General features: G+C 38.0%; 1 protein-coding gene across 1 annotated transcript in view; it reads right to left on the bottom strand.

Moving 5' to 3' along the window:
• LOC127656626 (kinesin-like protein KIF26A) overlaps positions 1–25,385 on the bottom strand; it is a 167,393-nt gene that overhangs the window by 23,449 nt on the left and 118,559 nt on the right. The window contains exons 5-6 of the mRNA XM_052145040.1: positions 4,548–4,731; positions 631–840 (exon numbers count right to left, since the gene is read on the bottom strand). Of these exons, the coding sequence (XP_052001000.1) occupies positions 631–840; positions 4,548–4,731 (394 nt within the window). The remainder of the gene's footprint in view (positions 1–630; positions 841–4,547; positions 4,732–25,385) is intronic.

Raw genomic sequence — 25,385 nt, 5'->3', positions numbered from 1 at the left:
CATATTTTAACACAGGAAAAAGTTACATCAGCTATAAGGGAGTTTTCATAAATGCATTCAAGCAACATTATGTCACAATTGTATATATAATCCTACTCAAATGCATGTGACATCAAATAAACAAGAGTTAAGTCAGAAGTAATCCAAAAGTAATCATATTAGATTACCCAATAATGTAATCCAAGAAACTACATTACTGATTGCAATTTTATACATCTAATTTGTAATCAGTATCCAATTACAATTCAGATGTAATGTAATCTATGCACTGCCCATTTATTGCTACATAGTTTTATAGTGGTGCATATAAATGTTCACAGTGTGGAAAACATGCATTTATAATTTTGAATTAGATTGTACTGTATTTAATTTTTTTGGCATTTAACATTTTGAGCTTACTTAAAAATTAACTGCAGATTCGTTTTAAATAGTTCCTCTGATTGATAAAAATAAAAAAAAACATTTGAAGCCATTTCAGAGCAAATCCCTGAATATTGATATTGATCAAGATTTCATTTTTTTAAGCTGTAATGCCCAGTCTTACCAATCCTTAAAAAAAAGTCCTTTAAATCGCAACAACACAAAACTTTACCATACACCCATAAAAAATATTTTCATAGCGTCTCTTACTTGAGAGGTATCTTGGGCAAAAACTGCGTCGAAGGTAAACATCTTTGGGGCGGGCAGTGCTGCTCGTCTCTGCACTGAGGTGGGCTGTGTGTAGAGGGAGGGATCGTAGAGGGTCAGCTGTTTCTTGCGAGTGTCCACCTTCAAAAAGGACATGGATTCAGATGAATCCAGAACCCCCATAGTTGGACAGATCCGCATCATCACTTTGACCTGGTACAGTAAACGGTGGAGTGAAAAGAAAAGAGATAAGATAAAGTGCAATCAAAAGCAGACCCTCTTAAAGGAATAGTTCACCCAAAAATTTTATTTGCTGATAATTTACTCACCTTCAGGCCATCTAAGATGTATCTGAGCTTCTTTTTTCATCAAAACAGAATGTAAGACTTTTAGGATATCTTTTCAGGCCTCCTCTAAACAATGCAAGCGAATGTAATCCACTTTTTGATGGTCCAAAATGCATATTTAGGGTGCATCAAATTGCACCCTAAATATGACTGGAGTCGTGTGGATTAATTTGATCCACCCTAAATATGCATTTTGGACCATCAACAAATTGATTACATTCTCTTGCATTGTATAGAGGAGGAGGCCTGAAAAGATATCCTAAAAGTCTTAAATTCTGTTTTGATGAAGAAAGAATCTCAGATGAGCTGAGATTCTTTCCCTGGCCTGAGGGTGAGTAAATTATCAGCAAATTTTCATTTTTGGGTGAACTATTCCTTTAAGAGGACTTTAACAACAGGTATCAACACAATATGTACAATGTATCAGTGCTTTTTTATTATGTGAGTACATAGTAATTAGACAAAAAAAAAAATACTAAAAGCAATAAATAAAAAGAATAAATTAAAAAAATGAAAATATGGATACTATAGGTGTATACTTTCGCTCAGGCCATCTATAGTGATGCATATCAGATTAAACAAAGACATATTTACTATTACTCATTTAACAACGATCTCATATAACAAGACAAATGCAGCTGAAAATGGGAAGGGAACTTTCATTCAAAGCAGCCTTTATTGTATCATTATCACTGACCACACACAGAGTGAACTAACAAAACCAGCCATTAACAAATAGACTGCCTTAAGTAATACTGCACATTGTCATGATTGTGTCATGGTGAACCGCTAACACCATTTGTAGCAAATGCAGTAGAGTAAAACAAACATACGGTAAGAGAACAGCTCTCATGCCCTCAATATATCATTCAGACCTGCACAAAGCCACAGTATTCCATGCATGACTTGTAGCAGAGATATAATTACAGCACTTGGGCTCCAGCACTACTAAACAATGTCTGCACTGCTGATCCTATTCATGGCACCCGGGGCCGAGCGGCATGCCTGCGCCACAGTGTCGGCCTGGCGTGAACTCCCCCTCACCACTCCACAGGGGCCGATTACACTGATGGACATGTGCACGTGGTGAACGAATTACGCTGGCTGTGACATTGGAAATAGGCTTCCATATATGACTGGCCTCGGAAAGGAGCCAGCCACCCAGACACCACAGAAATGTGGGCTTGGCTTGAACTGTTGGGTTTTACATTTGTTGGCCATTTGATACAAGAGGAAATGTTTGATCCCTCTAGTGCGAGCATTGGTTTTCACAATACTCTGGACTGGTAATGAAGTACATCAAGTCCCTCAAGAGTCAATCCAAACAGCAATTAACTTGATGTCTGAAAATATGTCTACTATGATGCTGTACAGTGATTCTGAGATAAAGAAATTAAATACAGTAGTAATTATGTAGTGTCATGGCAGAACCTAAAAAATTATACAAAATAAAAAACACTGTGAAACTAAAGTCCCTTTCACATGACCTGTGTCAGGACTTCAACGCACCTCTCAACAATACAAGCATAATAAGCCGCTTTGACCTCCATATGAAAAGTGTTTCAGATAGCATCATGCAAGGTGATTTTATCGTTTTACTATTTAATAATATCTAAAATCAAATATATATTCATAATAGTCTCTGAATATCAATAAATGCCTTCATACAACTTGTTCAAATGTCTTGCAGTTCTACATGTCTAGATAATGTAGTTGCCAGATCATCTCTTCCATCTCTACCAAGCCACTCTTCCATCTTATTTAGATTTTCGCATTGGTTTCACTCATGCAATGATACTGTATGTTAGGGCGAATTGTCTGGTAAACTTTGGCTGTGCTTTGAAAGGTCGGGGTAAACAGGGTCAAAGTGGCTCTGGTGTTGTCCCCCCACATAATGCCATCCTCTTGTTCCCCAAGAGGTAGAAGTTTGTAATGCCAATTCAAAAACATGTTCTACATATTCCAAACACAATTTCTGGTTTTTGGCTAGCAGTCTTATCAATTTGCAGCATGCTAAGCTAGCAGGGTAACTGACAAGCGGTGTGCTAAGCTAGCAGGCTAATCAGTTAACATTATGTTAAGCTAGCAGGATAGTCGCTAGTGGCATGCAAAGATGTGGAATACTTGTAAAACCCTCAGTAGAGGAATGTTTAATTGATATTTTATTTTAAAAACAGTGGTATATATAGCTTCCCTCGTGCTAACCATTGCTAGGCTAACCATTAGCTTGTGAGCTAACCGAACAAAATAGAGAGAAATGTTTGGGAAACATTTACATCATGTAAAAGGGCCTTATGTTCCAATTATAAGCAACACATTCCACACATTCAGACAAATATTACCATAGGCAAAAGCTCTCTACAGTATATTTAAACATCTGTCCTGTGTAGGGACTGCCTTCTGGACATGTTACTGCTGCCATTGTGCAAAACATAATAGTTACACAGACGGCTGGGCCATAATTCTAAAGCCTGTAGCTTTTTATAGTTACGACAAAATCTGCCAACAACTGGAGTCCATTCTACAACGTCAGATGTGTGTATGCAGTAGTAGGAAGTGGAAGCTCATTAGTGAAGCTGGGTTGTAATGAGTTTGTTCTCAATGGGCACTTATCAATCATTTCAGCAGACTAGAGCTTTTGGCATGATGTTCTACAATCATCTCAATGAGCAGGTGGGCATCTAATCTGGAACAAATCCTCTCCATCTCTCTATCTCTATATGTACACTGTAATTTGGTGCTAAAGACTAAACTCTCTGGACAATGAGGAGAGTTGTGTGTAACCTGAACAACTCGCTAGACTTGGCTTGGATCACAATCTGAGATCCCAAGCACACAATCTGTTCACCAAGAGCAACATAACCAGTGGCTTTCCATTTAAGTACTGCCAGATAATGGCTAGCGAGCATTCTGTTTTGAATGCAAAGTTTGTAGCATATATTTTCAAGATATTTTTCATCATATCCCTCTTAAAAACATCTGTTGCATTTTTGAATATGTTGAGAGTTGGATACTGTTCACAACATGGGTCACTGGTGTCCCTAATTAATTAATCTATCTTAACCTGCACAATTCCATTGGTCAACTAGTTTCGTCAGAAAGAAAGTACTGGTTGACCAGCTTCACCAGTTAATTTCATGCTGGTTAACATTATGACAATGCTGGTCTACAAATTAGACCAGCACTTCTTTGGCACTAAACCAAACAAAAAAATGTAATTAAATAAATAAAAAATAATAATTTTCACAATCAGTTTTTATGTTTTTTTTTTAACAACATGATTTACTTGAGGGGCAAAATTGTATGTGACATCAAGGCTTGATTTCAGAGAAAATATCTTGAATTATGTTTATTTTATTACCCTATTTTAAAAAAAAACAATTTAAGCATACATCTCACGTTTAGTGAGGTTTATGTATAAAACGAGAAAAAAAAAGCCAATGCAGTAAGAAAAATAAACTTATATTGAATTTGAAAAAAATATTATCTTCCACAATTTCACTTCTCATGTATATTTATATAGATTAAAGGATGCTTATACATTTTTTACATCAAAACAAGAGTGTGTCTGACCTTGCCAATGCCAGGATTCTCCTTGGCCTTTGACCCCGCCCTGAGCAGACATGGTGGAGCAGGTGGAGGGGAGAACTGGAGGACAGCACTAAAGTTAGTAGGGTAGATGGAAGTTTCCTGGGGGTACACCAGTGGTGGCTGCTGTTTCTTCCTTTTGGACGACAGATTCAGCTTCTCAGCAGCCCTGAGACAATAGACAAAAATCAGACACTGATTATGAGCATATACTATACTCAAATACACTCAAAGTATTGAGTATGAGAAAATGTGCATTACTTTGAGAAACAGATAAACTATTGTTCAATATCTATATTGCTTCCTTGTACTTCAAATGAACATTGCAAAACAAGATTGCCTTGCTCTTTTGAAATATAAACAGTTAAATATTCTATGCATTATATTGTTCATAGTGCAAAATCTCCCAAATTCAGTCCCTCAAAGGGGGTTCCATCAAAAGCAAGCCAAATTTCTTTGATTCTACAGATAAAAGGGATTTCCAAGGAGCGCTGCATATTTTGTGAATAATCTTTTTCAATAAGGCAGAGGGGTGTACACACTCAAATCAATTTGGACATTTGGCTGATTGATTTAATGGTATAGCTTGACATTTAAAACTGAGCACTACAAAACCAAAACCGAAAGGTCAAAAGCCCCCTATCACATTGCCAAAGTAAACACAGACCTGGCTCCCCTTCACTGTTTCACCACAGGCAGCCTTCCCCCTATCTATTTCACATCTAAATAGGCACACTGTGCTCAGAAACCCTTGAAAAATGATGTCTTAAATGTGAAACTGAGGCTAATGGGGCTGGCCCCATAGTTAGCCCTTACATCAGCCATTTGCTTAGTCTGACTTAACAATGACCCATCTACAGCCCTGAAATGAATCTGAAAATCCTTGTGAGATGTCACTACTGGACAGCAGATAGATAGAGTGGTAAAGACCATAACCCAAGTAACAGCTACCTTCCCAGCAAGCTATACCAATAACTTCAGATTGAATTTCACAATTGTTCAGTGAAAGAACAGCATGAGAGGAGCAACCATGTGCCAAGAGTGGAAAACGAGGGGAAAGAGAAATAGGGAGAGAGAGATGTGAAAAAGTAATTTTGGGTCTTAGTTCACATTAAGAGGAAAATTAAAGCTGTTCTATTGGGATGAATTTCCTCTGGCCCCACCTGCCAGCAGGCTTTTCCCTGCCTCTCTGGGGCTGGGGACAAGGGGAGGGAAAAACTAAAAAGAGGAGAGGAAAATCGCAAGGGCAATGCGGAAAGACAGTGAGATAGAGAGAGAGAGAGAGAGAGAGAGAGAGAGAGGAGAAAGAGAAAAAAAACTTGCTCGCCAGTTTCCAGACACGCCATCGCCTGGTCCTCGATCACTAATCCACCCTCTGGCGGACAACAGCTGCTCCTCCCCGGGCAGACCCCTGAAGCAAGTCCTCCAACCCCTGGTGGATGGAACGCCCCTCTGCCCCGGGTAGCGGCTCCCCCATATCAGGCGGCCGGCAGCGACTAAACACGTATTTTTTGCTTCATTATTCACACCCTGCTATTTTATGATTTCGAAACACATTTCCTCTACCATATAATTAGAAAAATTATAAATTTTAATGCTTGTATTACAAACCCAACTACATTTACACAAATATTCCAATATGATTAGCTTCCGCTCTAATTCAACTGATAGAGTGTTGGATATTGGACCTAAGAAAGTGAAGCAAAAGTGCCACAGAAGCAACTAGAAATTATGTGGTTGCTTCAGTAAATGTGCTTTTAATGTCGAAATTGAATTTAAAACACTATCGGTTAGGTTTAGGTTTTGGTTAAGGGTAAGGATGTCAGTTTTGTTTACCACTCTTTTAAATTTTTTTAACACTATCTGTTAGGTTTAGGTGTTGGTTTAGAGTAAGGATCTCTGTTTTGTTCACCTCTCGTTTATCTTTTAAGACACTATTGGTCTGCAAAAATACTGCCATTCTCGAGTAAATATCATGAGATCAGGCTGGACATTTTTAAGTTTACTTTAAAGTCTCTGACTTTTGATTGAAGACTTTAGTATCTTGGCACAGTTTGAGTATATTTGGATTTGGAATAATGGAAGTAAGGAGTTATGGAAAATTCAGTGCTAGTAATCTCTTATGATTAGTTCAAATCAGATGATATACAATTGAAGTCAGAAGTTTACATGCACCTTAGCCAAATACATTTAAACTCAGTTTTTCACAATTCCTGACATTTAATCATAGAAAATATTCCCCTGTTTTAGGTCAGTTAGGATCACTACTTTATTTTAAGAATATAAAATGTCAGAATAATTGTAGAGAGAATTATTTATTTCAGCTTTTACTTCTTTCATCACATTCCCAGTGGGTCAGAAGTTTACATACACCTTGTTAGTTTTGGTAGCATTGTCTTTATATTGTTTAACTTGGGTCAAGCGTTTTGGGTAGCCCTCCACAAACTTCTCACAAAGAGTTGCTGGAATTTTGGCCCATTCCTCCAGACTGAACTGGTGTAACTGAGTCAGGTTTGTAGGCCTTCCTGCTCGCACATGCTTTTTAGTTCTCCCCAAAATCAGGGCTTTGAGATACCACTCCAATACATTGACTTTGTTGTCCTTAAGCCATTTTAACACATCTTTGGAGGTATGCTTGGGGTCGTTGTCCATTTGGAAGACCCATTTGTGACTGAGCTTTAATTTCTTGGCTGATGTCTTGAGATGTTGCTTCAATATACAAAATTTTCCTTCCTCATGATGCCATCTATTTTGTGAAGTGCACCAGTCCCTCCTGCAGCAAATCACCTCCACAACATGATGCTCCCACCCCCATGCTTCATGGTTGGGATGGTGTTCTTTGGCTCAAAAGCCTCAACCTTATTCCTCCAAACACAATAATGGACATTATTGCCAAACCTGAGAGGAACTGCTTAAAAAAATTATATATTTGTCCCCATGTGCACTTGTAAACTGTTGTCTGGATTTTCTATGGTGGTTTTGAAGCAGTGGCTTCTTCCTTGATGAGCAGCCTTTCAGGTTATGTCAATATAGGACTTATTTTACTGTGGATATAGATACTTGTCTACCTGTTTCCTCCAGTGTCTTCACAAAGTCCTTTGCTGTTGTTCTGGGATTGATTTGCACTTTTCAGTCTAAACTACATTCATCTTTTGGAGACAGAATGTGTCTCCTTCCTGAGTGGTATGATGGCCGCATGGTCCCTTGGGGTTTATATTTGTGTACTGTTGTGTTTACAGATGAACGTGGAACCTTCAGGCATTTGGAAATTGCTCCGAAGGATGAACCAGACTTGTGGAGGTCCAATTTTTTTTTCTGAAGTCTTGGCTGATTTATTTTGATTTTCACATGATGTCAAGCTAAGACTCATTTAGTTTGAAGGTAGGCCTTAAAATACATCCACAGGTACACCTCCAATTCAGAGCACATCAGAAGCTAATTGGCTAATTGTCTAAAGGCTTGACATCATTTTCTGGAATTTCCCAAGCTGCTTAAAGGCACAGTTAACTTAGTGTATGTACATTTCTGATCTATTGGAATTGTGATATAGTCAATTAAAAGAAATGAATCTGTTGGTAAACAATTGTTGGAAAAATTACTTGTGTCATGCACAAAGCAGATGTCCTAAACGACTTGCCAAAACTATAGTTTGCCAATATTAAGTCTGTATAGTGTCAGGAAAAGTCAAGAAGAACCCCTGCTGAAAAGACCAGTTTATACCAGCGTTTATTTCCATTTTGGTATTCTGGTTAATTGTGGTTTGGTTCTGGACTTGATGGTGGGTTTGCAAACCCATGCAGGTTGAGCACAGAAGTATTGCTGGTTAAGCTAAGACACCTAGTGGAGATACCAGCATACCAGAATACAAGAGACAGAAATGCTGGTGACCAACTATGCTGTGTAATTTTGACTGTAAATGTCTGTCTTTCATTTCTCTCCTAAGGTGAGCAATCCCTACTCATTAGTCTAGCCACTAGCCCTTTGGTCATGCAGCGTGTGTGTCCCAGAATGTCTGTCAGTACACCCTTTCTTTCTCTACCCCTCACTGCATTATTCCATACCTTTAGAAGTGACAACCCCACCCTTCTTTTCTCTGTCCCCGTTTCTCAGCCCCACCCCTCGCCTTCTATCTCTTTCCCACTCAGTCCGTCCGGCCCCCAGCGTCAAGCCCAAGAGCACAATCACAGAACAGGCAGCTCGCTGATGAAATAATTATCACATCCAGGAGGAATACAGGAGGAGCCCCTCCCCAGGGAACTGACGGCCCCCTAGAGGATGCGTGTGTGTGCGTGCATGTCTGTGCGCGTGTCTGTATGTGTACAAACAGAAGGAGGAGATCGAGGAAATCTACGAGCACTGCACTGAGAAAGCAGTATGTGTGAGAGACAGAGAGAATGAAGCGACAGACAGAGCAGGAGTGTGTGTGTGTGTGTGTGTGTGTGTGTGTGTGTGTGTGTGTGTGTGTGTGTGTGTGTGTGTGTGATGTACCATGAAAAAAGTGACAAAATATTTAGCAGAAAAACATTTTTTCTTGTGACAATCATCTTTAGGAATAAATATATAGGAAAATTACTCAATATCAATCACTTTAGTCACATAAAAAATAGCTTTTTGAAAAAATAATAATGAGGGTAAAAAAAAATAAGAATTCATGAAAAAAAATTTTTTTTTAAATAAAATAAATAAATAGATTGTGAGATTAAAAAGGTAGAAAATAAATAAATAAATAGTGAGCTTAAAAAAAAAAAAAAAAAAAGGCTGCTAGTGAAAAACAAAAAGTCAAAATGCATTAGTATTTAAAATGCATTCTCTAAAGCAAGTCTTAATTTCTCACAATTTGGCTTTTCATGTAAATTTATCTTGTTTGATTAAATAAGAAAAAGACCAGGACGTTTTACAATTCATGAATGCAGAATTAATGTTCCTACAATAACTACACAAACACAATCATTTTATATAGGGGGAACACCCAAATAAATGTAACCAATAAGCTGGTTTGAGATTAAATGCTTGTACAGCAACTAAAGCACTTCATGATTCCACAATCACAGCTTAAACATGCCCAGCATACACACCTGTACACTAATGCTCAAATTAATTGCTTGTTGAAGCACACATGCTCTCTTTCCCCCTTTCTCTCTCTCTCTCTCACTCTCTCTCTCCCCATCTCCCCCGCAAACAATCTGGCTCAGTTCATGAATGGCAGCCATAAAGAACATATATTTATGCTTGCACTTTATGCTACTTGTCCACCTGATCAAACTCCCTGCAACACACACACTTTACTAAACATACATGCTTTGACAAGTTCCACAGTCAAGGACCGATCCATATTCCAAGAATGTATAAACAATTCAAGATAGCTACCTTTGTATATTTGTCAGGTGAGCTCAGGGGACAGAGCAAGATTTTTAGCATTAAGACAGGTGTGTTGCAATTGACACCTTCAAAGACATTACAAAAGTGAGCATGGGTCACCCACCCTCTTAAATCAATCCACCGCACACAGAGCTTAAAAATGCTTTCAAAGTACTTACACTTCTTTCCAATCCATCATCTAATGTAATCACAACTCATAGCCAGATCAAGGCAGACGAGACGCAAGAAAACGGTTCTGTCCATCTGTCCATATTCACATTTTGCCATCAAGAAGGAAAGATGCAAAAACAAACTCTTAAAAAAGTAGATGCAAGGGTATGGATGTGAAAAGTAAGCCCCTCTCCTGTAGTCACAGCCCATTCTCATTCACAAACATCTCAAAATCTGCAGTCTAAGATCATGTCCTCTCGAAAAGTCAGTCAATGGGTGATTGAAGTCATTCTATTATCTCCAGGACATCTGACTCATCTGAGCTTTTCTTCATTTATTTCTCATGCGCCATCCAGTGTGCATTCAACCATACAAGGACTTCTCTCTGCCTTCTTCTTTAACTCTCTCTCCTTGGAAGACTCTCTTTCTTTTAGCTTACATCCTCTGTCATGTATCCTGATCCTTTTTGTCCTTGTCCACTCTTTTTGTGTGTCTTACCGAGGAGAGGGGCTGAAATCCAGCAGTCTGGATTCGGCTCTCGCTGCCGAAGGAGCGCTGGGAGCTATCCTGCGCTCAAACACCTCGTACACACATGCATGCTTCCTCTCTGCCTGTCTCTCTCTGTCTCTTTCTTTAAACAGCCCAGCCCCTTTCACTCCCCATGGCCAGAAAAATCTCTCTCTCTCTCGCTCTATCTTACTCACCCTTACACACACACATGCCCCAAACTGCATGAATTCTTCATGTGTGAAGGTCTCTTTTTTTTATTCTACCCCAGACTTCCAACAGATTTGCTTAGTATGTGCTGCATGACTGTCTGTTTGTCTATCTCTCCATGTGTGTGTGTGTTTGTGTGTGTGTGTGTGTGTGTGTGTGTGTGTGTGTGTGTAGGCTATTTTGCCTTTAAGTGTTTTGTAAATGTATGTGGGGAAGGGAGTGAGTATTTTTTTATGTGTATCCTGGAGATTGGACAAAGCATGTGAAAAAAGGAGAAATAAAGAAATATACTGACATTTTTGGATGAAAAAAACATGTTGTTTCCAGGGCATTGTTTTATGTTTGCAGAGGTTTTGTGGCATTGTTTTGTGGTTGCTAGAGCATTGCTTGGTGGTTGCTATGGTATTCTAGGTAGTTGCTTTCTGGTATAAATCAAAAGACCTCACCACTACATCATATTTAAGAGCTTAAATATGACTTGAGTCCCTCCTTCAAATGTAAATTCCATCTCATGAAAATTATGTGACTGTGGCAAAAGTTTTGCTAAATTATATTACATCGATCATTACACATATTGTGACAGCTTTAAAGTGGGAAAGTCTCCAGTGTGGTACTGTGTAAAACGCTCTCTGTCCACACTGCAGTTTTCAAGCATTTTCCAAATGTTGGTCGTCAAAACTGAAACCAGCGAAACGCAATTGTCCTCGTTTTCAAAGGAATTTTGAATCAAATAAGTGCGCCACATGACAACAAATACGTCAAAGTTTTCAGATATCTCTGTTTTCCCCATCTGCACATCATCGCGAAGACTACATTTTCAAATGTATCCACTTGGGAAAGCGTTTTCGAAAAGCTCAGTATTCTCTGTCAAAAATGCTGTCTTAGTGTGTACGGAAAGCCAAAACAAAGAGAAAAACATGCGTATTACAGTAAAATGTATTAGTGTGGATGTGGCCAAAGGTTAATGGTTTATATCAGCAAAACCTACCTTTTGCCTAACCTATAAATTAAACATAAACCTAACAGAGACTGTCATAAAGAGCAAATGTGACATGAAAAACACAATAGCTGCCATAGGAGGATGAAAATAAGGTACCTTTCAAACTGTGCAAACTGAGACCAGTTTCCTTAAGAGGTCCATTCAAACAAAGCACTGTTGGTTAAGCCTTTAACTGATTAGGCAGCAAGACAGCTGCCTTAGCTTTCGGGTGCAGCCATTGTTGTTGTAGTGCCTCTAGTGTTCATGGAAAGTGCCATGGCACGTACAACGAGGCACCTAAAAATCCACATCCTGTGTTTGTCCACGTCCTGCACCTGTGTCTCAATGTGTGCTGAAAATCTCATTAAGTGTTTGCATTGTCACAAACATAATTGCTCTGATGGGTGGGATGAAGCTAATAATTATCGCAAATGTGAAAAAAGCACACAGCGTATGTTAGGTGTGGTGTAGTGTGTGTTCAGGTGCATTCAAAATCAAACATACAAAACCACATTGTGGGCAACCACCACATTAAAATAGTATTCCAGACACATACAGTGCTTAGAGATGTCCTTGGCCTGTGGGAAAGGGCAAGACAGGGGAAAAGCAAGCAGCTGGAACAAGTCTAAGCTTTTTGTGAGAGAGATCTATTCCTTAAACTGATCATTTGAGCTGAAGAGCAGGAGAGAGACAGAGAGAGAATGTTTGAGCACATTGCGAGGGTGAGGGAGACTAATTTTCCAGCGGTCTGTACGGTGGCACACTCACTACCCCCTCACACACTGCCCTATATCTCAACAGAACTCAGACTCCCACTACCGCCCACTGCTTACCAAGAGACGGGTGCAATCAAAGCTCTGTAGGTGCACAGAAAAAAATGACTGGAATTACGCACTCTGAAACCTCTTTTAAGAGAAAATCCATCTTGCTGGAGAGACGCTCTATGGTTTGAGAGACGATCGCCAAAAGTAGTCATTAGTTTTGAGCAACAAAACTGCAGCAATTCTACTTTGAAATGAATCAAAGAAGATCACTAGAATGTTCTAAATCAAAATGTATTGTTTTCTGTTTATTGTATCAAAATTATTATCATTCACTAAACCACCTGTCCTTAGTCCATATGTTTAAAAGTAACTTCAACTGTTCTGTGATATTTAAACTCTGACACCAAAATGGTAAAGAAATTGTTTAGGAGTTGTTGATAATTACCCTAATTTTACAACATGATCACACGGGAAGTCGACATTATGCAGCTGAATGATCTGCCTACTGACAAAGCCATCTCCCATTAGACATTTTTGCATCAATTCAAAGGTGTTTACCTTTTCCTGTGGTGCAACTGACAGCACTTTGCGTTAGCAGCTTCAGAGACACGTTTCTGGTCCCGTTGAATCCAGGATGTAATGGTGTTCCCCTAATCAATGGTTAGCATGATTTGGAGGATGCATTTACTTTCTAATATTACATTTCAGGATTTATGGTTGGGGGTTGGGTTAGAGGCTATGGTTAGTAAAATATGCGTTCCTGTTGACTGTATAACATAATTTTTTTTATAATTTTACAGCTCGCATTTTGCACTACTCTGTGCACATTTCACCATGAAAACTGGACCAAACACATGTCCCCCCCATGTTAAAAAAAAACATTTCCAGCTTCGACCACTTGGGCAGTAGTCTGAATTTCGGTAACCATAGATTTCAGCTGATGATCTTTCGACCAACTGTGTCTGTCTTCAGTAACATACAGCAGTGGTTTTTGAATCAGAGGCACCCCATTGTCCAAGACAATTTCTGAAACCCCAGAATCTAGAAGTGTAAATAGATTCAAACGTTTCAAGAATTCTCAGTTGATATGTTGTAAGCCTTAAGCATTCATTTCAGCATGTAAATGAAGTCAAAAAAATATATATATTTATATATATTATATTTCAATATAACTTATTTTAAACAATTTCAAGACATCTTGACGCCCCCTTGGATGTTTGCTGAGGCCCCCTAGTGGGTCCCGCCCTCCTGGTTGAGAACAACTGACCTACAGTACATTTGCAGATGTTTATAATAGCATGAAAGAACAAATTATTTTTGTATCATTGTATATTGAGTGATACAATGGTAACACACACATTTTGTGAGAAAATGGAAGAGGTTGCACCAAAACATAGGTGACAATCCAAAAATAATTAATTGGTTATTTTTGTCCCAGTACACAGAATCAGTGAAAGACAAGAGCTGGACTGACAGGTCCAAGATCAATCAGTCTTCTTCTCCAATGCTCCCTTAGAAAAGCATGGAGAACTTGTACAAATTACTAAAATAAATGGGATACATGGTTGTCAAGCCACATAAAAGGTTCTTTGAGCTTTTGTTGGAACCAGAATGGACTCCAGTGTGTGTAGACGTTCTACTGTTGTCCAAGCCAAACCATTTGGCTCGTTGTCAATAATCTTTGCAGGCTGCCTTTTCTCCCTTTCAGCTCTGGTCAAATTAAAAAGAGGAATTCCTCAAGCTGACTGAGTCATTAGCCTGTAGACAGAGCCATTAGCTTGTTTGTAAGGATTTGTCTGTCTCTCTCTTCATCCAGATAGCCTTTGTAGCTAATTGCCATGTTGCCCCTATTTACCATCCCTGACATTTTCCTTTTTAGTAACAAGGTCTTTTTTCTTTCTCTTCACTGCAATAATAACAAAGCTCCGGACACTATGGATCAGATCACAAGGGGTGATATAAGACTACATTATCCATGTTTCCTTACCCATATTCTCCAACCACCATCCATCACTGTAAAACCAGCAGGTTGTTTACAGCAAACAAATCTGCTTTTGATGCTTTTATGGCTGCTATGGGTTACCTGATTAATATTGGGTAAAAAAACGATATCTAAATCTAAAGATAAAGCATAAACTGCTTCAGGATCAGTGTTAAATAATAATAGCAAACGTTTTCAGTGCCTAGCAATTGAGCTTTAGTTAGTATAAAAAAATTATAAATTAATATGATTATTATAACGCTCAATGAGAAATAACACATATTGACAACTCAATATATTGACAATTCAGAGCCACATCCATCCAGTATCTTATATCAATGATGGTGTGTATAATGAAGGTACATTAACTCTCTGAACATCAGCTACTGTGGCAAGTAATGTGCCAATCATGGCTTAATTTAATCCCATTCTTCCTGTAATTAGTGCATTATGACATTACTTCATGGGCACTGAGACATGATGTCATTCTTTACCCACATCCACTGGACAAGATGATTTAGAGCGAGGTCAAAGGGTTGATAGCGGAAACCCGTATGACATAGAGAGTTTTCTGCATCTCACTCCACTTACTAGACAACAGTTCACTTTACAGTAAGAGTCTGTGAATGTTTTTGATTTCTCAAGTGGTGAGACTCATACAAGTACTCTAAATCCTAGTGCACACTACACGACTCAAGCTTGTCTCTTTTGATATTTTGAGTCGGCGACTGGTCGGCGAACAAGTCGGTGACAGGTCTGCAATGAAAAGTCTCGTCGTGTGCTGTAGTGTGCACACATCTGTGACTTGTCCAGACTAGTCGCGGATGCTATGACTGATTTCAAACCTGAGTCATCAGGTGTGTGCACTATCCCGACGAGCGAGAGACCAGTAATGAGCAAAAGCCAAAGAAATACAGCGAGAATGCAATGCACTGAGAAGCAAGAGACAAAAAATGTAAATTAAAATAAAACTTACACCTACACAAAATTTCTCCAATCATCAAATGTCTCATCATTATTTCCAGCTGCTTTTTTGGTCTTTCATGTTGTTTGTTGACATGGTATCACTAAACTCTACCATTGCTATGCACGTGAGTTTGTGAATGAGTTTCAGGATTGTATCTTTAAGATACGTTTTGGGCAGTCTGTTTAATCCGTCGTTGCATACAGATTTAAAAGGAAATAAAATGTAAAAAAGAGAATACTTTCACATGCACAAGAACTTCACGGATCTTCTTCAATGTACCTGATACCAATATGCAGTAGCACAGATGAGAAGCACACACATCTGAAAGTTTGTACAGAGATTCCGGTAAAATAAGAATTCTGAAATGTTGGTGATTAGATTAAATGTAAGTATAATTAAGAGAAACAGTGTACCGGTTTATTAAGATTTTTTTCTTGTTTTACACTGATGTAATGATTGATACATCCCGTCATAAAATCAGAGACTCTCCCTTCGAAATCAGAACACAAGTAGTCAAAAGAGGTGACCGAGTCTACTTGTGATTTGATCACCCAAAACTTATATATATATATATATATATATATATATATATATATATATTGATACACCCAGTCAAGTAATGTGCGCGCCAGCAGATGGTGCGCCGACTGCAAGTTGTGTAGTGTTTCGTTGGCTTAAGTATTCCATGTCTCTTTCAGCGTTCCTATCCTAATATGAGAGGGTCCTAACCTAATTCTTTACCTTACTGTTTATAAACTTGGCAGAGCTGTAATAAGAACTCACTCATGTAACCATAGACACAAGTACAACAGTACAAGACATGTGAACAGGATTTCCTTAAATAACTAAAGACATACTGTATGGATACATGCTGGCAGTAGAGTAACCAGAGGTCTTAAGGTTCTTTCCCACGGATTAAAGAAACAGTGTGAAAACAAAAGAAAGCCAGAAATGAGAGAAAGTTGGAAAGTTAATCTACTGATCCACAATGGCTCATTTCTTAAGATAACGAATGTGTAGGTTGAAATTATAATAAAAAAGTACTGCATATATAGAGGAGACAAGTTCTCAAGCTTTTTACTCTTATGGATATTTCTTAAGGTCTAAATGTTTTACTTTTTTCCTCATTTTTGAAAGTTAATTTCTGTATAGGCACATGTCTTAGAGTGTCATGAACCTCCCCTAGTTAAGCACCAGTCACTCACACCTCAGATTTAAAAAAGTCATGAAAGATATGTAAAAAGGTAAGCGGGTAGTGGGTGGGAAGGGGGGGGAAGTACGGAAGGGGGTCAAGCACAACAATTCACTCACTCTCACACACAATAGACCTAAAATTAATTCATAGATATTTATTTTTACTAGGAATGTTTTGGGTTTAATACAAGTTAAAATATATTTACAGTGTTTGTGGCATAATACTGAGAACCATAATAAATGTTTTCTACTCGGAGCCAGATGCAAAACAAAATAAGGTGTCGCTGGCCACACTGTTGTAATAATAATAAAAAAAAGATTCTTAAATCCCTTGCGGGCCATACCAGATCATTCGGTGGGCCGCAGATGGCCCACGGGCCATAGTTTGGAAACCCTTGGTCTAGACAATGGAGTGCTGGTAAACCATGTAGTTTACTGGCTACCTGTAGCTGCCTGCATCAAATTCAAGGCTTTGACTCTGGCCTTCAGGACAGCCAATGGAACCGCGCTCTCATACTTCAATCCACTTCTCCAGGTCTATGCTCCAGCTCGCTCTCTGCGGTTTACGAATGAGCAGTGCCTGGTGGTCCCATCACAAAGAGGCTCAAAGTCTATTTCACGATTGTTCACTTTCTCTGTTCCAATGTGGTCTAATGAGCTTCCAACCTTCACATGATCTCCTGATATCATCTCAACATTCAAGAACCAACTGAAAACACGTCTGTTCCGCTAGCACTAAACCAATCCACACTAGTTGCACTTACTGTTGAACTTAACTTATTATAACTTAACTTACTTATATATATATATATATCATTATATATATATACACACACTTCTCTGTCTCTTTCTTCTGCACTAGCACCTATACTACTAAAAAGCTTGGCAGAAAAACACTGTAGATGTTGTTCAAATTTGTATGACAAATTGCTTCCTATGTTCCTCATTTGTAAGTCGCTTTGGATAAAAGCATCTGCAAAATGTAAACGTAAATACCAGTAACTTTTGCATAATGTGATGCAAGCTCATGCATGAGGCAGCACAGTAATTGGATGGAAATGTTGCATCTCATGAATAATGTGGAAAAATTATCAGAATTCGTGTACTATGTTATTAATCACAACTAATCACAAGAATGAAATGGCTAAAAAAAGAAAAGAAAAAATAACCACTTTACCATTAACAATACATATAATGAGTGCTAGAACTGTTTTCAATGATGTACAACATGTACATATCTGTGTTAAAAATGACCCTTTAAAGTTTTGGCTTCAAAAAGGCAATTGAACTTTTCAACGTTATTGCCATAGACACATTTCATTGAAAATATGTTGACATTTTGTGTAAAGTTTTACAATGAAGCCATTAAACAGCCTATTGTAGGCATTTCAACAAAACAGTTATAAAACTGGCCACAATAATAAAAAAAAGTAAATACAACATACAATATATATATATATATATATATATATATATATATATATATAAAAGAACTAGTCATTACTGCTAGAGAAAAACATCTTTTTGTGATTTTAATTTTGACTGAGATATTACTGAAATATTTCCCTTGTGACAACTAACCAAGGTCTCCTCTATCAAATATATAAAATTAAGACAAAAAATTAATTATCTCTTAATTATATATATCTTAATTGTGTAATATATATATATATATATATATATATATATATATATATATATATATATATATAAAATTGCATCAAGCAAGACTCTCCCTGAGAGACATGTCCATCCCCTTAAACAAATATTTCATTTGAATAATCATTCTTTATATTTACTTCTATTCACCTTAATCTCTTCTTGTCATTTGGAGCTGAGGAGGTATGTACTGTACGTCAAATCCTATGTACAAATCAGAAATCTCTGTCAACACATATAAGACACATACAATTTTAATGTATAGAACCTGGCAGTAATAGTTCCTCACAAACTGAACCTCTTTCACTGGAATAATTAGATAGAATGGTATGGATAAGTCTTTGTTCTGAGCAGCAGAAGAAGAGGCTCTCTTTTCACCTTCATTACTAACACTTCCTTCAAGCGCTTACTGTATGACCTGAGGCTTCAGTCATTCTGTAACATTATCCCTCATTAAAACGAAGTGTACATGATAGAACACTGTCTGATATGTGTAAAATTGGAGCATTATGTCAATACAGAAATCACCTCAGGGCAGCTTTGGCTGTGTTCATTGAGCTGGTACAGTAAAATATAGCCTCATCATAATAAAGTGTAGCTCTCAACACCGTTCTGTCATTGAGCCACTGTGTTGCATATTCAAGTGGTGTAAATGAGATCTGAAACATTAAGTACATTTACATGGGCATTTATAATCAAGCTGCTGTGTGTTTTTTGCATAGTCGAGTGACAATCTACATCGCTCTGTCCAAGTATACTATGCTTAATCGAATCGCTGAATGAAAGATGTCAGCTGAGGAAGTGACGTAGACTGTTTTCCGGTTGACCTTTTGGGCCATATAAGCGTGTCGAAGAAGTCAGCTAACTAGCTTCTCAACAGCGGGATGCACACAACAGGCACAACAACATAGAACACTACAGCCATGTGCATTTCTCACATTTTTACACATTGATTTTGGTGAAGATCAAATGTACGTTTGTGCTTATGGTGATTTCTGAAGGCAGAAGATGATGCAATTTGCTCCTGGATTGTTTAACTATACATGCTATGCTTCATGCTTATGAAGCATCTGCTATGCTTCAAATAGCGGCTTAAATTTTTAAGGATATTATCCTCTTAAACTCTATGTAAAGCATAATAATAATGTTCAAACTGAAGAAAGATGTTGTAAATAAATAGACAGTTAAGATAATATATGGTTTGTCAATATCGCTGGTATTTTTATAGGTTTGTTGTCTGTATGCTTAAACAGTTTTTCAACTGTCACTCGATGAAATAATTTGCTTCAGGCTCCATATTCTATAAATTTCATGCTTTTGCCGCATTGTATGTGTGGAATCCACATGAGATAGTAAAAAAAGCTAGAACCACTCAATGAAAATTGAAAGATATTTGCAGACGATAATGTGTAAATTGTAATGTTTACATTCTGCATTCATGGCCATAACCTTAGCCATAATATGCACCTGTAACCCTCTTTTATTGTACTGTATTTTATGATGGAATTTAGTCCAGTCGAATTGAGCCGAAAATAGTCCAGTAAGATCATGATTTAGTTTTTTCACTCATTTTTAAATAAAGATATTTTATGCTACTGCAAAGATGGGTTTTGGGTGACATAGGTGTTACTATGGCAAATAAGAGGATTAGTCAATAGACAGAATAAAGAAAGAATAAAGAATTAGAGGTACATCAATGTGTTACAGGTGTGAAGTCTTACAGACTGCTGATCTGTCCAAAAATTTTAATTTCCCAATTCACCATGATAGATGTTGCTATCCTTTTCTACTCCGCTTTGTGTTGCATTCGACTAAATGCATGTTGCGTGGCACCTCTGTTTTCCAACGCATGATCATAAGTTAAAGGCCAATTGTGGCCCGATTAACATGTATGCATGCTGAACAAAGCGGAGCTACAATAGAATTATCTAAGTCTGTTAGTTCGATTTCCCAAAAAAATGGACTGGTATGTTCAGTTGAACTAAACCTTTTACATTACATTTTAAAAGATTAATTATTGCTTAGTCAGACTGAAATCTAACTACTAAACTGGTCCAGTCATGCTTATTATATACAGAGGGTTGGTTTTGATGACTCGATTTGGATTCGGGAGCAGTTTTCACATGGTACATCCAAACCAGGGACTGGTTAACATTTGTGTAATAAATAACAAGGCATTTATGCTATGTTATGCATATGTGATAATTTGTGCCTATTTCAATTAGTTTGTGTGCTCATGATAAAACTAATTAAATTTAACAGAAACAGGCATCTAAAAAGAATTACCCAGGTTATTTACAATTTAATGTCTATTGGCCAATTTATAGCACGTTATCAATTACCTCAGAAATAATTTTGACGCTTCCTATTTTTTTTTTTTTTTACACTTTTCGATGAATAATAGCAATGATACAGTAATTTTACTGTAATAACTGAAATTATATAAAATATACTTACAATTATTTTTGGTGGTATTTTCTTTGGAATAGCCTGAGATGCTAAAAAACGCAACTTTGAAAAATACAAACAGGCAGAACAGAGAACTGACAGCATAAGAAATCAAGAAAAAGAGGGACAAAGGAAAAGGCGGAAGGAAAATAAAAAGCACTAAATTACATCAAATGTTAAGCGAGTGAGAGGGAAACAAAAAAATATGGCGAGACAGAAGGAGAGAGGGAGGGAGGAGGAGGATGAGACGGAGGTGAAAATCAGAGAGCCAAAAATCAGAAAATGAGATGGAAATTAAAAAAAGAAAGAGGGTGAGGACATCCAGAGAGTGAAGAGAGAGAACATGTCCAGAAAGTGTGTGAGACTGAGTGCTATCTCAGAGGTAGATAGTGTGTGTGCTTGAGTGATCAATCTGGTCTTTGTGTTTTGGCTCGGAGCCAGCCAGCGGCTGTTTGAGCGGAGGTAAATCATTTTTGAGTATAGAACATTGAAAAATTATCACTCGAGTCAGGCCAAGCTCAGCAAGGGATTGTGTTATTCCCTCAGTGAGCCCAGGTTGGGAATCCCCAGCCAGACCTAAATAAATTAAGCCGGCAGAGTCTAAATGGAAAACGTTCTAATTTAAAGAAAGAGAAAAAAGGGACAAGAAAATACCCAAGAATTATTGTTCTGGGAAATGCTATGTTTGTTTAGTCTGTATATTTATATTTAAGTGTTAATCCCTATATCTATTTTATGCAAAGTAATTGCATAAACCTTCTACACTACATTAATTTGAAAATTTACATTTACATTTATGCATTTGGCAGACGCTTTTTTCCAAAGCGACTTACAGATCCCTTATTACAGGGACAATCCCCCTGGAGCAACCTGGAGTTAAGTGCCTTGCTCAAGGACACAATGGTGGTGGCTGTGGGGATCAAACCAGTGACCTTCTGATTACCAGTTTACCAGTTATGTGGTTAAGACAACTACACCACCACCACTCCTTATTATAAGCATTCAAATCTGTTACTAAGAGAATCATTAACATGACCCGTCAAACACTTGGACACATTTGCTCATGATTGCTATTCTTCACAATTTGAAATAATAGTTAAGTCATCACAACAATGGAATTACAAAAATGGAAGTATGGGAAATATGCAGTGACAAAAATGTTAAACAAATTAAACTATCTTATATTTTGGCCTCTGTAAAATAGCCAGGCCTACCTTACTTTCAACAGCTTCATAAGGTGCATAGGGGAATGCTTTTTAAACAATTGTTGGCTGCTCCGGGCAAACTCTAACTCTGGCCAAATACATTTTTTTTTTTTTTCTCCCCTTTTCTCCCAAATTTGGTATGCCCAATTCCCAATGTGCTCTAGGTCCTTGTGGTGGTGCAGTGACTCGCCTCAATCCGGGTGGCGGAGAACAAATCTCAGTTGCCTCTGTATCTGAGACCATCAATCAGGGTCTTATCATGTGGCTTATGAGCAGGTTACCGCGGAGACGGCGCATGTGGAGGCTCATGCTATTCTCTGCGGCATCCATGCACAACTCGCCTTGCGGCCCACCGAAAGTGAGAACTACATTATAGCGACCACGTGGAGGTTAACCCAATGTGACTCTACCCACCCTAGCAATTGTGCCAATTGGTTGCTTAGGAAGCCTGACTGGAGTCATTCAGCATGCCCTGGATTCAAACTCACATCTCCAGGTGTGGTAGTCAGCGTATTTACTTGCTGAGCTACCCAGGCCCCTGGCCAAATAACTGTCATCTGTATTGTAGGCACAATTTGTAAATGTCTACATAACTAATTAAGCATATATATATAATAAACTTCAGACTGATAGTGCATGAGTTTGGAAGCGAAACAATTTGCATACATCTGCAAATGTATTTATCTAAATGTATTTTTTTTTTTTTTATTAAGTGCTTGTTAAGGATTTGCAGCCTATTATGCATTCACTAGCATGTTAGCTAACGGGTAGGTGCAAACACTAAACTTCCTGCTTCCTGTGCTAGTTTCGTGGTTCATAAAACAGTAAAATAAAAATAAAAGAACAACCAAGCACCCGGACATGTCCAGCCTACCACCTCCAACAATACCAACAGCAAAGAAAAGAACAGATGAATCTGTTTGCTGTGCATAAACAAGGGCGCTAAAGCATTTTGAAGTGGGGGTGAGTGAGTGAAAGAGAGATGTATTGTTGTCTTTTTGTGTTTCCTAAATTACCCCCTCAATGGTATCCCTGAACAGACAGGATATGTCGCTAATCCAAGCTCGGCTTGCAGTGGCTTAGCCACAGTGGGGATGAAAGATTGCAAGCCATAAATGAGGCCATGTTTTTTTTTTATTAATTTTTTTATGAGCTGCGCTGTTCAATCCAAATCCCCTGGGGTAGAGCCCTGGAAAGCCACAAAATAAAGATACTAATGGGGCTGTCATCTTTTTTTGGAGTAAATGTTCTCTTTTTTATTCATGAGAGGTGTAGTGTGGATGCTTTTGCAGAGTTTGTTTAAAAGCACAGCAAGCTAAGATTTAAGGACGATCAATTCCATTTTAGCAGAAAACTGACAGATAACCAAGACTTACATCTCTCTTACACACACTCTCTCTTCCCTGCTCTGTTTACAAAGATTACCATCTACTTTCATCTCACCCGTGATACTTCTCTCTATCTTTTTCTCCGCACCGCTGGGATTTGCTCTACAGGTAGAAAACCCGCAGCACTAAAAGGTTGTTGATTAAAAGGAATTTAATTACAGGACACGCACGTGGAGTGCATAATCCTACCTATCCAAAAGTGTAACCCAAATTAAGAAAGGAATTGAACATAGCTGAAAAAAAGAACCATCAGGAATGGAAGTCCCACCCTTTAGTAAAAGACAACTAGAAAATAATAGAATATTTGGATATATTTTGACGTTTTCTTTTTCATTGAAGTATTTGGCAGATGCTTTTATCCAAAGCGACTTACAGTGCACTTATTACAAAGAGAATCCCCCAGAGCAACCTGGAGTTAAGTACCTTGCTCAAGGACACAATGGTGGTGGCTGTGGGGATCAAACCGGAAACCTTCTGCTTACAAGTTTTGTGCTTTAGCCCACTACGCCACCACTCCACCACCATTTTTAATGTATCAAAGAGATGATGCAACAAATATAGAACAAGATTCATTACTTCCACAAATTACTTCCACTGAAATATCATGAGTTGCAACTGGCTGTCAAACGTATGGAGCTACACAACACATAATCTAAACATATGCTACACATATGTATTTTCTCAGGCACTTTTTCATTCTAAATAGGTGCACAACTTATATAATTTCAGTAGTGCACACAAATGACAATAGCTAAATCATACTGTTCATGTATTTCACTTTCTATAGTTTACTTCCGTATTGCATCTTTGTCAAATAGCAATGTCAAATGTAAATCAAGCCAATCACTGACACATCAGTGCCACCTTGAGTAAGAAATAGCATGTATAGTATATGTGTACATGCATTTGAAATATTGATAATTCACCACTGTCACACAGAAAATCAATGTGATATAGTAGTAATTTGTATGAATTTAGTACTCATTTGTCTTATAATAAACAGAAATACTGTGTGTATATATACTGTATATCCTGTTATAGTAAACTTATATAGATATGGTATAATCATATGATTCATGGAAATATGTGATGTAAATGTAATTTTGGCAAACAGTTTTAGAGATTTCAGTCTGTCCCCATTCAAGTATACAGTAGCTATAATATATGCCTATTGCCTACCTAGAAAACATCTGCCTTTAAGGGGCATTTAACAAGATGGCGCTGCGTGAACTGACTTGCCTTAAAGAGACTGTTTGACATGCTCTTAACCAGGACCTTGAACTGTGCATGCTGTAAATTTATGATGATTGAGCCTTTTCAAACAGAAAACTAATTGCATGTAACTGACTGTAACACATTATGGTCACTTTGCACATGTGACACATGCAGAAGAGTTGCAGTGGTGGGTGGCAAAGCCCTGTGGATACGTAAAGGAGAAAACAAGACCATCCTCCCTTTAGCATTCATTCATTAATCACTGTCTGGAAGGGAGGACACATAACGCTTATTTATTTGCACTCTTTCACTCGGATACTATTACAACAAACAGCCCCATTGGATGCTGGAAACATTTGTGCATGATTAATCAGAGAGGGCCTGGAACAACAGAACAGGAGATGAAGAGTATAGAGAAAGAGAGGGTCTGAGGATGGGTAGAGGACAGGGAGAAAACAGATGTAGCAGAAAGGGGTGAGGTGTGGTGGGGTTTGAAGGTTGTGTTTTGGCCCACTATGCTCAATTTGGCAACATGGAGGCAAGAGGGTGTTCACATGTAGGCATACAGAATAAAATATAAAACAAAGGCATGATATGAGTGTGAAAAGAGGGAGAAAGTGTAAGCAACAAGAGCAATGAACATCTATCATGACATTTAATGAGTCCCATCCTAATATGCAATCAACATGGCAATAGTCTTTATTGTCCAAAGATCACATCGTCATAAGCAGAAAGATGGATGCTTCCCAAACCACATGAGGGGGAGGATGATTGCTG

This window comes from Xyrauchen texanus, chromosome 16 (genome assembly GCF_025860055.1).
Source record: "Xyrauchen texanus isolate HMW12.3.18 chromosome 16, RBS_HiC_50CHRs, whole genome shotgun sequence".
NCBI classification, from domain to species: Eukaryota; Metazoa; Chordata; class Actinopteri; order Cypriniformes; family Catostomidae; genus Xyrauchen; species Xyrauchen texanus.
This window is presented reverse-complemented; position numbering and strand designations above follow the sequence as displayed.